General features: G+C 50.4%; 5 protein-coding genes across 5 annotated transcripts; 2 read left to right on the forward strand and 3 right to left on the reverse strand.

Moving 5' to 3' along the window:
* Nucleotides 1–1,798: 1,798 nt before the first annotated feature.
* On the reverse strand, nucleotides 1,799–3,402 carry LAESUDRAFT_319461 (uncharacterized protein). The gene is made up of 4 exons (XM_040901994.1): nucleotides 3,187–3,402; nucleotides 2,687–2,732; nucleotides 2,417–2,604; nucleotides 1,799–2,363 (listed from the first exon to the last, which is right to left on the reverse strand). Exons 1-4 carry the CDS (start codon nucleotides 3,249–3,251, stop codon nucleotides 1,985–1,987), a joined length of 678 nt encoding a protein of 225 aa, XP_040761683.1. The 5' UTR covers nucleotides 3,252–3,402; the 3' UTR covers nucleotides 1,799–1,984.
* A 1,178-nt stretch (nucleotides 3,403–4,580) lies between these two features.
* LAESUDRAFT_319511 (uncharacterized protein) lies at nucleotides 4,581–5,344 on the reverse strand. Its single transcript, XM_040901996.1, has 3 exons — nucleotides 5,039–5,344; nucleotides 4,935–4,981; nucleotides 4,581–4,874 (listed from the first exon to the last, which is right to left on the reverse strand). The coding sequence occupies exons 1-3, from the start codon at nucleotides 5,100–5,102 to the stop codon at nucleotides 4,641–4,643; spliced, it is 345 nt and encodes a 114-aa protein (XP_040761684.1). The 5' UTR covers nucleotides 5,103–5,344; the 3' UTR covers nucleotides 4,581–4,640.
* LAESUDRAFT_715869 (uncharacterized protein) lies at nucleotides 5,221–6,309 on the reverse strand (the record flags this gene model as incomplete). The annotated part of the gene is made up of 4 exons (XM_040907206.1): nucleotides 5,221–5,587; nucleotides 5,637–5,824; nucleotides 5,891–6,198; nucleotides 6,252–6,309. The coding sequence occupies 4 exons, from the start codon at nucleotides 6,307–6,309 to the stop codon at nucleotides 5,221–5,223; spliced, it is 921 nt and encodes a 306-aa protein (XP_040761685.1).
* Nucleotides 6,310–6,543: 234 nt separating this feature from the next.
* Nucleotides 6,544–7,781, forward strand: LAESUDRAFT_658851 (mitochondrial carrier; the record flags this gene model as incomplete). The annotated part of the gene is made up of 5 exons (XM_040904771.1): nucleotides 6,544–6,688; nucleotides 6,734–6,830; nucleotides 6,896–7,281; nucleotides 7,336–7,559; nucleotides 7,632–7,781. 5 exons carry the CDS (start codon nucleotides 6,544–6,546, stop codon nucleotides 7,779–7,781), a joined length of 1,002 nt encoding a protein of 333 aa, XP_040761686.1.
* A 1,884-nt stretch (nucleotides 7,782–9,665) lies between these two features.
* Nucleotides 9,666–11,838, forward strand: LAESUDRAFT_319487 (uncharacterized protein). Its single transcript, XM_040901995.1, has 18 exons — nucleotides 9,666–9,794; nucleotides 9,850–9,938; nucleotides 9,992–10,083; nucleotides 10,149–10,236; nucleotides 10,297–10,443; nucleotides 10,501–10,563; nucleotides 10,623–10,669; nucleotides 10,724–10,741; nucleotides 10,799–10,831; nucleotides 10,887–10,898; nucleotides 10,958–10,982; nucleotides 11,032–11,045; nucleotides 11,102–11,176; nucleotides 11,246–11,326; nucleotides 11,383–11,401; nucleotides 11,455–11,500; nucleotides 11,557–11,617; nucleotides 11,670–11,838. The coding sequence occupies exons 2-18, from the start codon at nucleotides 9,878–9,880 to the stop codon at nucleotides 11,733–11,735; spliced, it is 948 nt and encodes a 315-aa protein (XP_040761687.1). The 5' UTR covers nucleotides 9,666–9,794; nucleotides 9,850–9,877; the 3' UTR covers nucleotides 11,736–11,838.
* The last annotated feature ends 2,318 nt before the right edge of the window (nucleotides 11,839–14,156 follow it).

The raw sequence follows: 14,156 nt of genomic DNA on the forward strand, positions 1-14,156 counted from the left end.
ATGCAGTAGTATTGTGTTCCAAAGAAAAGGAAAAACAGTCCACAAAATGGTTTTCTCACGATCAGGTTCTCTGTTGCATGCGGGGTCTTCCGGCGGTGTAAGTAGCCGCGTACCTTATGATTGCCTTCTTGGGGCCCCGCGGGGAATCCCCGCATAATGAGGCAGTCAGGGCGGGTCCCGGAGCACCCGCTACGAGGCATTGAAGGTAAGCAAGTGCTGTTCGCATTGCATGAAAAGTCGTTGTCACAAAACAAGCAGGCCTATCTGTAGGTTAACCATATACATTATGAGAGCCTAAGGTGCCACGGTGAGATTCTGGCACCTCGTATCAGACCCTGCTGAACGGTTGAGGACAGCACTGCTCAAACCGTAAACGATGTGACTCGATCTAGGATTTCTTGTCGTGTTCAGGGAAGCACAGCTACGACGGAAGAACATCGTGACTGAAAAGGAGTATTGTCATTCACACATAATCCATGCGCACACTGAGTCAGCCGTTGATGCAGCCATGGCGGCCTCTACGATGGTCTTCATAGCCTTTCAATATTTTCTCTTTGCCAACTTAAGCTGTTCAATGACCCAGCACGGATGCGGCAGCCACAACGAATCGCAGAGATCATATGGTGTTGACCGACCAGATAAAGGCTGGTGATAACGCGAGATTGGCGCTGCTATAGAACTCGTTTGAAATACTTCATTAATTTCAACCGAGAAGAGACAAGCTTCAAGGCTTCACGGCGATAAGAACCCGCTATCATCGCATTGGGCATCGAAGAGGAGGAGTCAACCGTGGAACTCGTATATTTCTAGGATGGGTTGTATTGCGTAGGAACATCCCCGGAGTCCAACATAACATCATGAACAACGGCCATCAAAAGTACCCCAATTTCATCTCATGAAGGTATATACTGTGGATTATACCGCATTCTATTCCTTGATGAACTAGGTTGCTCGCAGTACAGATAGAACATGAATACTCAGCGATCAGCGCCGCACATGGAGACATACCTTGCTCGGCCGTTGCATAGACCTTCACAGGCTTCACTGCAGTAAAATAGCACTGAGTTCGGTGACAGAGAAATTCAATGCATGCACCTTGCGAATGAGCAGCCATGGAAAAACATTTGAACGCTCAGCTCGACAATGCGAATATTCTTCGCTCCGTGCACTAGTAAGGAAGCATGCTGAGTGGCGTGGTGTGGCAGAACAGAGCTTCAGGACGATCTCGATTACAGCATCTATGGTCCGCAAGGTCAATGCTATCGGCGCGAGAAGGCATAGAGAGACCTTACAAGCAGTGTATGACAGCTGTTCTTTAATATGGTCTTAACATTGACGGGTAATGGGTACTAGGCTCCATCCTCACGATAAGGCATACAAATTGTATCATCTCGTGGTTCCTCATCTTCATAACATGAGGTCCAATGAGACAGGGCCACTGTACTTGAAGGTCTTTGAATGGCCCCATGTTGGCTACCTTCCTCGAAAACTTTACTTTAATAACCAGGATGCCTGATCGACGTCCTGGTGTACTATTAGATATCGCGGTTCGACGAGATGAGCTTCCTTCGGATCAACAAATTGAATATGCTGCAGTTTGACACTGACCAAGCCAACCAGCTCACCGGACAGTGAAGGGAATGTATGGTTCCTCGAGATTCCGAATTACGAAGAGCTTCCAGGCATAGGATGATTTGCGAGCGAAGCACCGGTCAGCAAACTCAAATTTCAACAAGCTTCCAAACGCGCTGTTGAGCGCTGAGCGCTGAGCGCCAGAGGCGGGGTGAGCACTGATAGACGCCGGTCCGGTGTGATGACTGCCACGGCGCAGTCAAAATCGAGCACTGATTAATCCAGGACCACACATCATTGTAGAATCTATCTACAGTCACTAGCAATGAACCATCTGGACATGAAGAATGAGTAAATGAGTCGAACAATCGGCGTTCTTTAGTCATGAGTCCATGACCCTCTCAATTTGCACTCAATCGATCGGATCGCCCAATTGACGATATTGAGCCTCCAGGTACTGAACGTCCCTGGGAAGATACTTGACCACCCGTCCTTCCGCGGAGCGGATGTACGCGCGACATTCCGATAGGACTACCACCTCATCTACCCCCAACATCCTGCCTTCTTCGACCGTAATCGCCTGCTGACGCTGACACATCTCGATGCGCGCCTTCAAAAGCAGATCCGGCAAGTGATAGAGGCGTGCCATGTAGATCCGTTGTGCGAGAGATCCAGCCCGAGTGGCGTGCTGGATAGCAACTTCACGCATGTCATCGACAGCGTATTTCGTCGCGAGCTCAAGAACTGACAGCCATTCATCGAAGCTGTTCAGGTCAGATCGGCGCAGGTCACTGTTGGATCGCGTCAGCGATCACCGGTGCAGCATGAGGAGCACGAAGCGCACCGGGGATAGAGGACTGTGAGGAACCTCTCAAAGTCGACGACGGTAGTGCCCTGCAGATGGATCGGGTTGTACTTGGAGTCTCCCTCCACAGACTGATCTTTGGGTGGTTTCAAGGAGAACATAGTCTCGAACACGCCCGACTTGGTCTCGAGCGAGTAGCGATGCACTTTAAACAACGTGGTCTCCACCTGTTACGTTCAGAGAATGATTTGACATATCAGATTTCGACAGCTGGACGTGAACTCATCCAGCACAGGGCTTGGAACGCACCAAGAAAACAACATTTCCATCTTCGAAGTAGAACCTCTCGTGTTTCCTGTAGGCAGTGAGAACTCGGATCTCCTCAGATGCCGCCTTGTAGATGGAAAGCCATGGGTAACTTGAACTCAAAATGCGAGGTAGCAGCAGGATATATGCGCGAAGCTTTTTGCCAACTTGGGGGGTCATCGTGGAGAGAGGACATGAAGGATGTGAGGCAACAGGCAAGACACTGCGGACCAGCCCAGCGCTCAGGAGGCTTCTATTCCCACCACGAGGCAAATACCCATAAACGCCTCCCTAGTAGGAAACATAGGATTGGCCGCGAATGCGCTTTGTCCGAAGCTATCTGGTGGCAGTAGTGGGACACTGTTCGACTTCTGCATCATCCATAGTTCTTTGAAAGAATACAGGCCCAGTGCCTATTGCCACTGCACATATCAATCCGAAAGTAGTACGATTGACATGCTCAGAGGCGACCGACTCTGGCTAAAACTTAGGAAGAGACTCACACTGGACCGTACGCAGAGACGATGGATATAAATCGCACAAACGTCCGCCCATGTGCATGAGCCATTAGCGTGATGGAGGTGACGACACGGTATACAAGCGTGGGATGTAGTGGGGGTCAGAAAGGAACTCATCACCTCTTCGCGGAAATTCAACCGAGCGTATGAGCAGCTGGCGGGATGAGCAAAACGAGGGGAAAACCTCGTGCGAAGTGGAATAGGAAGATGGACAAGCACATCACCGAGGATGAGAGAAAGGAGTAGTGTGTGAGATGAAGCAGGAGGGTGGACGGTTATGCGGCCGTGATCTTACCCCACCTCCTTCACCACCTCTCCAGACGTGCGAAGTCAGCTTGCAGAAGTTGTAGATCATGCTGTGTGAACGAGACTGCACGGTCTATGTCGCATGCGAACTCGCGATATTTGCAGATAATGACGACCGCATGAGCAGATCGGGCGATTCGTGTCGGTGCACCTTGACGGCGACTTCACGCAATGTCGTCTTTTGTTGCGAGTTCAACAACAGATGATCGCTGTTCAAATGTGTACAAGTTATGAGAGCACAGAGCACTGTCGATCGTCGTGAGCTATCGATCACCTACGTGCAAGTGACGAGCGAGAAACAAACGGGATAAATCAATGCAAAGAATCCCTCAATGAAGGACCCCGGTGCCTGCCAGATAGTTCGAATCGTTGTCGGACTTCCCTTCCAGCGATTGGTATTACGGTGACTTCAGGGAGAATATTGCCTCGAATACGCCCAGTCTGCTCTCAAGGGAGTAACGGCGCACTTTGGACAGCATAGTTTCTATCTGATAGTATTGTCTACATCAATCAGCTCGTTGTCTTTGATTATGATACGACGAGCATACCAGGAAGATCGCATTACCATATTTGAAATAGTGTCTCTCGTACTTCTGGGATCAACGAAGTTCCGCGCGTTCGCTAATGCAGTCGCGTAGACCAAAAGCCATCCATATGGTTTAAAAAAAGGGCGTAGTAGAGCATACGTACAGAACTTTCCACCTTGGAGCAAAAAAGCAGCCACAGATGAAGGAGCATCTCACATCTTGATATGTATTGCAGTAGATGGAGCATGAGGGACATTCCACTGAGCAATAGTGCAGCGAAGACTTCGACGATGAAGATCAGTTCTGTTCATTTGCATCGGTACTCTCGACCGACTTCCTTGCTCTTCATATCGCAATTTGAAGTATTGTTTGCAATGCGATCGACTGACACATGTGGCCACCGAGCCCTGAGTCAGATGTTCATGAGCCCGATGAGAGTTAAACGGGACAGAGAGGTGATGGTGAGACCTGCGTTTAATTCCCTGATCTACGAGTCGAACCGAAGTCGAACCAATCACCCCAGATCGAGTGTCACCGAGTGTCGCCACGCGTTCTGGCAGGAACCTCGGACTACCCGCAACGCGTAACCCTACTCATTGGCACTCATTAGCACAGCCACATTGAACGCGGTACGATAGTGTTTGCTAAATGGTCTATGACTCTCGCGCGACGACCGTTACAACTGCATGACCCCATGGTCCCGCCAATATACTTCCGAAAGAATGCGGCCAATAATATCAAATTACACCGGGGCACCAACAACCGACCTCCTTCCGCGACATGGGGTGCAGAAGAATGTGCTTCTGCCCTACTGATAATATTTAGTCTAAGCCTTTCGGTCTAAGCCCGAAACACATTTCAACGTCCTGGTCATTTGATTCTTGTCAAGACATAACCAACATCAACATCGAGCAACGAGATTGGCTTGCTCAAAGAACCATGACCTCCTAACAACGTGTTGAGTGAGCGCACCACATTGCAAACTTCGTAGCAAAGACACCTACGTAAAAGCGATGTTCCATAGCAGGATACCAGCAAGATAGTAACAACACCGTATGAAGGTGTCATCAACGATACGCAAAATCATTGAGATAGAGGGAATGATAAGAAAACGACATCATGCCGAACGAAGGAAGATGGTCGACCGCCAACAAGCCACAGTGCTTATCCCACAACCTTTTTTTTTTTACCAAGTCCCCAAACACCGAAGGTCGGACTCTAGAGCCCGAACATTTTGCAGCGTATAGCAAGCCGAGCGTCTCCCGCGCGCATCCTCACGCGACTTGCAGAGAATCGCCAACTCGTCCACTCCCAGCAGCCGCGCGTCCCTCAGAGAGATGGGGCCCCGTCTCTCACAGATGTCCAAGCGTGCCTTTTCGAGCAAGTCTGGCAAATCATATTGGCGGGCCATCACGATGCGCTGAGCAAGTGACCCTGACCGAGTAGCTTTCTCAACGGCGAATTCGCGCACGTCGTCCATCTGATACTTCGTGGCCAGCTCTATGACCGACATCCACTCGTCGAAGGTGTGCAGGTCCATGCAGCGGAAATCACTAGAAAAACATGGTTAGATACAAAGGCTGAACAGAACTCGGAGAATACCTAGGATAGAGCACTGCCAAGAGCCTCTCGAAGTCGATGGCCGATGTTCCCTCAAGGCGGATGGGATTGCCATCAGAATTGCCCACCTTAGATACGTTATCCGGAGGAATCAGGGAGAACATCGTTTCGAAGACCACTGATCTGCTTTGCAGAACAGAGCGATGTATCTTGAATAACGTGAATTCGATCTGATATAGAACATTGCGACAATGAGCTCGAAACATTCTTCGTCTTCAAATGCCGGACCAACTAACCAAGAAAATCTCGTTGCCATCTTCAATGTAAAATCTGTTATGCTTCTCACAGAAATCGCTGATCGCAGTCCTGTTCCATGGCACCTTGCAAGTAAAAAGCCACGAGCATCGCAATCTCAAACGACGACACCGGGTGAGGACCTGAGCACGGATTACCGGACTGATCTCGAAAGCGATCATCCACAAGAGGAGGAGGAGTAGGAAAACCCTGAGCGAGGATCGGAGGTACGTTTCAGTCGTGGAGCACCGTTGCCTTTTGCCCAACCGATTGGGCTCTCCACAGTAAAGAGCGATGACCCGCTCATGAACTACAAATCGTCCAGTCTGTATCTACCAAAGCGGGAAACCGGCCGCGACGCACCTTTCCACAACAGTCCCGTCCGCTGCCTGGGAATCGACAAGAGAGGTGCGCGCAGCATTACTGTCGAGAGAGGTGGTGGCCTATCTGATTGCCTGGTTCGACTGGGCACGTTGAGGGCACGTTGTGATATGCATGGTCGCGTGACCGCGTCTTCGCGACGTGTCAGTTCCCGCGCGAAGTCCGTCGACGTCATAAGTAATACCCTCCGCGCGCTCAGGCTGTCAAGTTAGTGTGAGCGGCTATCCAAATGCGACGTTGACCTCGTATATTCACCTGCACTCATCGGCCTCGCATGACCTCCTCCCTCCCGCCGCTCATCCAGGCCTGTTCGGGCGCGCTCGCCAGTGCGTCCGCCAATGCTATCTCCTATCCGCTAGACCTGGTGGCGACGAGGGTACAGACAACGAGGAATCCTCATTTGCACGGTGAGCGCAAAGGTCTAGTCTCGGAATTCAGAGATTGATGGCCCGTATATCTTCGAGGCGCAATGCGCATCCTTCGGCATATCCTGCGCACGCAGGGGCTGTCTGGACTCTACGAAGGTCTCGGAGCAGATACTGCATCTACTGTTGTGTCAAAGTAAGGTCCGGAATAATGCTCTGTACTGCATGGCACTCACGTGTGACGTTGACGTCCGCATCCAGCTTCCTATACTTCTACTTCTACACCCTCCTCCATGCCATCGTCGCCAGGCGGCGCGCCCATTCATCCGCGCCACTTTTGACTGCACTCAAGCGCGCTCTGACAGCCCCCACTCCACCAGTCCCACTGGGAATATCCGCAGAGCTTGCAGTTGGGTTTGTCGCGGGGGTGGCAAGTCGTGCCGTGTCCACACCTCTGAGCGTCATCACCATTCGCCTACAAAGCGGCGACGAAGACGACGACGAAGATAGCACAGCAGCCGCGACGGAGCACAATGAGAGTGGAAAGCGGGAGGCAGGAGTACCGAGTCCGGTCAAGACGCGCGAGAGCTTGATGGACGTCGTGAGGAGCGTATATGCGGAACAGGGCTTCCGCGGCTTCTGGGCAGGTGAGCGTTGTCGAATCTCCTCCTCTTGCATGGCCATCGACCTGCTGCCTACAGGTTTCGCCCCAACCCTTCCTCTCGCACTCACTCCCGCTCTAACGCTGCTCCTCTACCAACTCCTTCGGCAGCTCCGCCTCCCGTCCGTCTCCTCGGTTCGTAGGCCGGCCTACGCCGCAGTTAGAACCTTCATAGATGGCGCATGTGCGAACGCGCTGGCGCTGGCTCTGCTGTACCCGTTGATTCTGGCGAAGGTGCGCGTGCAAGCATGGCATTCGGATCCTGTTCCTGCCGCAAAGACCGAACCACCTGCGGCGTTGGGAAATGGACAAGCGTCAGAAGCGCGGAGGAGGGAGGATGCCCCTACAATGCTGGATATATGGCGTGTCGCGCATGCAACGCGCGGATGGGCAGGCCTGTACGATGGGCTGGGAACGCAGCTCGTGAAGGGATTTGTGAGCCAAGGAGTAACAATGATGGTGAAACAGCGGCAAGTTCTTCTGTAAACTTTGCGCATTTTTTAATCTGATGGCTGATTTGCTATTCATGCGCGTTCAGGATCGAGCATGCAGTTGTGAAGATCTACCTCCGAGGCCACTGACTTGACTCCGCGTAAGCTTTCGCTTAGTCTTGCTAGAGAGAACACGAATGCGTGAACACACCGGGGACAAATGGATTAGATACCACTGCCATTGCTGGATTCTGCAGCAATGTTAGGGCTTGAGCGCTTACTGCGAAGCGTGACGCGCGTCGCATATTGCACGTGATGTATGTAGTCACATCACCAAGCGCGATCGATCGGGCCGGCTTAGTTCAATCTCGGCCTTTCACTCCGGTGTTTCTAATTCACAAACGCTCTAAGTACTCCTTGTTTTGAAAGCTTCAATGAATCTTCACGACATCTGAGCGAGAATAGTAACCTGAATCACGATTCGGTTTATCTGGGTAATTCTGGCCCTCGTGGTCGCGGGGTCGGAGAACCTGCGATCATTCTTCAATGGGACAGCTCCTGCATGGACGCTGAAGCGAGTCACTCGTTGCTTTAGATAGGCTTCGAAGGTATAAGGTTCTTGCATCAGACAAGGCCTTCTCTCAAGCTCTCGACCCGTCCTGCATGGTCGAAAGTCTAGTGGAAGCACAGAGCAACGCGTTTTGGGACAAAAGACAAAGCGCTACGTACATTATTTTTAATCAGCAGTTCTCTCACCGCCTCGCTGACAATCTGTCGCGATAGGGAAAATCGGTCGGAGTTGCAGGAATTGCTGTGCGAGATGTTCTTTGCCTTTGGACGAATGGTACTCTGTACCGGAACTTGCTTCTTAGGAATCCCACGAAAAGTATGTTTCCCCGAAGAGACCGCCTCATCCTGTCAGAAAACGAAGTTTCAAGTACGTCGTGTCCTTGGATGCGACACCAATACGGTGTTCTGCTACAGACCATCGATAGATATGACTACACTAAGCACAGGAACTCGCTACCCGGCCCCGACGGTCCTTTCCTTTCCCTTAGACGTTGCTCAATGTCGGTGTGGACTCTCGCCCAATATTCATCTTTTCGAGGGATCCCGCTCATATGGGTACTCATCGTTGCTGCAATGTGGCGTTACCGAAATGTGGCGCTGCAATCGTCTTGGCATATCTTGCGATTGCGGTTCCAGCTTCGGGACGGTTGTCGTGTGCTCTGATGGCGACTGAAATATCGATGCTGAACGAAAATAAATTTGGAGTGAATGCGCGGATCGGTGTCATTCCAACATAATGGAGCCTCCGTCAGTAGCCTTCTGTACTAGTGCATTTCGTCCTTCAAGCTAAACCTTACGGCTGTTCTGGGTGAGTATCGATTGGTTCTCTTATTCCTCGTGCCGCGGATACTCGTTTTTGATGCGCTTACAGGGGGGCATGACTCGTGAGTTCTGTCAACAAAGTAACAGTCTAGTGCAAGAGGTATCATGCTTTGATACGGGTCGTTGCAGTACGGTGCTTCGGATCGAGAATTCACGTTGTGCGGTCTGATGAATTGTGCGGTTTGATGCTGTCTGTAACGGAACCGCGCGCTACAAGTACTATCACTGCTGGAGTGAGCCCTTGGCCCAACGTCTCGCATCGGTTAGCCCGGTCAGAGTATGCGGACCCCTTAAGAGAGTCAGCTGAAGGGACCCTTCGATCAGTGGGTACCTCCTCAGCAATCGCTCTGTTATTTTTTGACTCATTAATCCTCGACATGGGACAACTGAAAGCGTTCGCCAAATCAAAACAGACGGATCATGAGAACGCACATCCGCACCGCCACGTACCGTAAGCAGAACAAGTTCTACGTTCTTCCAATTTCATTGGCTCAGATGCACCCTCTCTCAGAAATCGCGCCGATATCCTGCATTCCACGAAGTGCCGTAAACACGGGCCGCGTATCTACTCGGTCGTCGGTGGTCACGCTAAAGAAGATGCCGATAAACATAAGGAGTGCATTCATCGCAAGCTTCATGATGATGTGATTAAATGCAAAAGTGGGGATCTCGCATGGTATGTCTTGGGCGTATGTCACAACCGGCCTCGATTGATCTGAATACGTATATAGTCCTGCACATGCATGGCGGGGAGCACACATGGTTCCTACGGATGGTACAAGCGGGTCATCTCATGCCTCTGGCAAACAGATTCTGTCCGGTAAGTCCTAGATGTGCTCTTTAATTATTTCAGGTTAAGCTTTCGCGAAATAGATGACGAGCAATCGCCGCTAACCGCGGAACAGGATTGCGGAGGGGATGCATGCGCTGAATCATCTGAACCAATCAATAAGAAAGCAGTCATCGTCAGTATCCCGACTATTTACATATCATCTGTTATTGGACTGACGTTGCTCGCAACGTTTGACAGATTGGAATCAACTATGCAGGGAATATGAGCCTTCCACAGTTGAACGGCTGCCATAACGATGCATTCAATATGAAGCAATGTCTCGTTAGTCAGTTCTCAATCATTTGTGTGGCCGGTACCGTCGCTGACTACGGTTGCATGAGATAAGAATGCCGCGGCTTTCTTGAGGAACACATTACGTTGTTGATTGATGACGGCAACAACGCCACACCCCAACCCAACCGCCAGACCATCATCCAGGAACTGAGGAATCTTGTACAAGACGCGCAGTCTGATGACTGGCTGTTCCTTCACTGTAAGTCTGCACGTCGGATGCTCCCGGTTAACTGTCCTTTTGTTCATTGTGCTTCAGTCTCAGGGCACGGAGCCCAACTGCCGGCTATCGAGCAGGATGAAGTAGACGGGAAGGACGAAGGTCGCAATCATCTAAAAGTTCGGACCTTGCGATTGTGTTATGTTGATATGGCGCTTCAGATATTCTTCCAAGCGACTATGATGCGGTTGAGCCTATACGCGATAACGTGCGTCTCAAGCTCCCTCACCGACACTCACAAACGCTCATCTTGATCATATAGGAATTAAATGATATTCTGGTGATATCTTTCGAGGCATTGCCGAGAGATGTTTTGCTGATACGGTGTCACATTGAGGTCAAACGTCTCCCGAGGAGATGTTTATTGACAGTACGTCTTCGCTCTCAACCACGTTGTAAATAATTATCCTGAGGACTCCGCGTAGTGTGTTTTCGATGTAAGTCTATGGCGACCATCCTCCTACGGATCGAGGCAGTTGACAATATTTTTCTTAAGTCTTGTCACTCCGAGTCAATAATGGGTAGGACAATGATCTTTGTGGTTCTAATCATGGGCTGATAGTGTGCCAGATCTCCCGCTTGTCGTAAGCGTCCCATGGTGGCAACATTGGCGTCTACTGAACGCTCGCTTCTTCAAAAGTACAACGGTGATAATTACTTACATAGTGAAGTAACGGAAGCGTTCAGAGAGGCAAAAGGCTCTTTGGGTCATGTCGTACGCCAGCACTATCAGTTTTGATTTTTCATCAGGCGAGCTGACACAGATGCCAACTCGCCCATCAAGGCGTGCTTCAGCGCTTGCGTGGACGAGGGGACCGCCCAAGAGATACGCAAGGGGGGAATGGATGTTGGCGCGTACACCAACGTTTGTGGTGATTCTAGTTTCCGCACGCTGCAATTTTTTGACCATCTTTTGTGAAGGCATTGATTCAGGTCATGGGTTTGTCGTCATTTCAATGAGCTTGCGAAATTGATCTCATATGATTACACTAGAAATGCATCCGCATTGTACATGTGTACAATGCGTGCAGGAGGTGAAGTACGTAGGGCATGATTGCATCCCCCGCATGTCTTTGACTGGGGGATGCATCGCAGCAAAATCTTGAAGGAAGAGGAACTGACGCAGACGGCGCACGTGTCTGTCGTAGATAAACGAGTGAGTGAATGATCTGCTAGGCTTATTACAGCCTCTGACGTCACTTTTCTAGGACATCAGACAGGACATATTCTTCGGAAGAGCTTGCCCGGTGGTATCATCGACTCATACCATGTAGGTTTCTGGACTATCACTACGAGAGATTCTTTCTATGATAATCAGCAATCCTGACCTGATCATTGTCACTCGCTTTGTCTAAATTAATTGTCGTCTCTTTCGCTTCTCCTGAGAGACTCGTTTCAACCGCTAGCCAACAAGAACAAAAAAGCATGAGGTTGCTCAACACTACCAGTCTGCCGCTTGGAGCATTCGTTACGTGCTGTGATGTTGCAGCCTTGTGATTCTTGAACAGGTTGGCGACCGTCCAAAGAGAATTACTACGCGAAGGGTGAATGTAACGATATTGGTGTTGACTATCGGGCTTGAGACAATAGCACTTATAAAGCCTCCTATAACTTATCCCCATTTTCTGTCTGCACTTCAGAAAGAGCATAGGCTCCAAGGACTCCTCGGCCCGGAGACACCCCAGGGCGCTATGTGTTGCAAGCGCTGGGTCACACTTGAATTTGCTACCTGCATACTCACTCGCGCAACATCTGAGGCGCATGGCAGTTCTTCGTCTTGGTAACAACACAGTATCTGTGACCTTCCCTGAATGTCTTCGTTAAGTGACATACATTTCATATCGACCTGTCAGTCTTGGCCTCACTGCCCAGTGTGGCTCATCACAGGCGAGTGGTGCCCGGCAGGGGTTATTGCATAAATGAAGTCCTAGGCCCTCCGACTGGCCTGCACCCTCATGCGACTTGGCGAGTTTGCTGCCTCGCGGGTTCGACGCTTCTGTCAACCCTACCGACCTCGATCGCGCAAATTCGAACCGCACACGCACATGAGGATGTTGCCTCACCGGTGAACACGAGGAAAGCTAACCCACTGTCCATTGACTGAGTGAATGGGAGTGCCTCACAGTAGCTGATCGTCTCCACGTCAACCTGCAAGTCTGGGACCTCGCTTTTGCGGCTCTATTCTTGTCTTCGGACGTCGGGCCCAGCTTCTGGCACTGGAAAAGCTGAAGGCCTCATTTCAGGTAAATGTACTCTCTTTTGTACGCCCCTGTGGTACATCACGGACACTGGCTGCCGCATGATGCGACGTCAAAGTTCACAACTGACGCCGGTGACCTGCGAAATGCCGGTTTTGGAATAACGTACGTACAAGCGAAAGTAATGCATTGTGCATATTGTATACAGCGGCTGATGACTGTGGTCTCATATCAGCCATCTTCCTTCGCACTCCTAGCTCCTCGCCTCGTGCTTAATGCATGCGGTCTGCCTCTTCAAAAACGTAGATAGCGATGCTGCAACTCAATTCATAAATCTGCGTCTCATCTGAGATAAACTGGATATGAATCCGGCGAGATATACTCCGGAATGTCATCGCCGATTCATCAAGGAAAATGAAGTCGATCCATTTCATGCCCGACAAAGTGAGAAGTACCTCGATAAGACGGTCATGCTGCGGAAGTATCCAATGGGCTTCTTTGAACGATATAATTGTGCAGGCACATCGGGTCGTTACTTAGAAATTTCATCATTCCTGGCTCGTATACTGATAGGCTGAGGCTCCTTTTCACTCGCAGATAAACAATCAGTAGCGAATTTCAAAACGTTATGACGAAGATATGGGCATTGCAGCCGTGCGTACGGTCAAAGCTTACATCGCCCCGCCGATTCGCTGGCGCCACGAGTGGTTTGATCCCTTGCTCCTTTGAACCGCATGGGTGAAAACCTCCTTGTATACACTGTGTCTAACAGCGACCGGTTCGTGCACTATCCTGCAGTACATATAACCAGCGGTACGCTTCCTCTCAGTAAGCTGTCACAACCTGGTCATTGAAGCCATGGAGTCTAGTGCGTCTCCGCTACCCACGACGTCTATCGAGTCGAGCAACAATCATACCGAGCAATCATCGTGAGCAGAGTGTCTCCAATCTATCGTAGCTCTGCCACTGATCTCTAGTTCAGTCATTCTGCGAAACGTTTGGGTCGAAGGAACCGTCGTGATTATGCTCGCGTTCACACGTTTACCGGAAACGGCTCTGGAGAAATCCCCCAGAAACAAACGGCATACGTCACTCGTAGACTGCCGTATGACTGTTGTCACCACGTGGGTAGTCGCGCGCGGTGCGTTCAAGTTTCGACACATGCCACCCATTCAATTTGACGAGTGCATAATCACAGTCAAGAATCTTTGTGCAGACACGCAAAGATTGTATCGACAACTGGAACCTCTAGGTCAAGTCATGATTTAAGAAGAGAGGTCTTGCCAAGTACGTCACTTCCTCTCCGTGAGGATAACTGCAATGCTAATTGACATTGTAGCCATAGACTCCGTTCATGAAGACACCAATGCAGCACCACATGGTACTGATCTCCCTCAAGACATCAAGAAAAGAGCAGTCATAGTCTGTATCAACAAACTTTCCCACAAGGCATTGAAAGCTAATGGAGACTGCAATGAACATGTCATTTGCACTGAT

This window comes from Laetiporus sulphureus (assembly GCF_001632365.1).
Source record: "Laetiporus sulphureus 93-53 unplaced genomic scaffold LAESUscaffold_36, whole genome shotgun sequence".
In the NCBI taxonomy this organism is placed as follows: Eukaryota; Fungi; Basidiomycota; class Agaricomycetes; order Polyporales; family Laetiporaceae; genus Laetiporus; species Laetiporus sulphureus.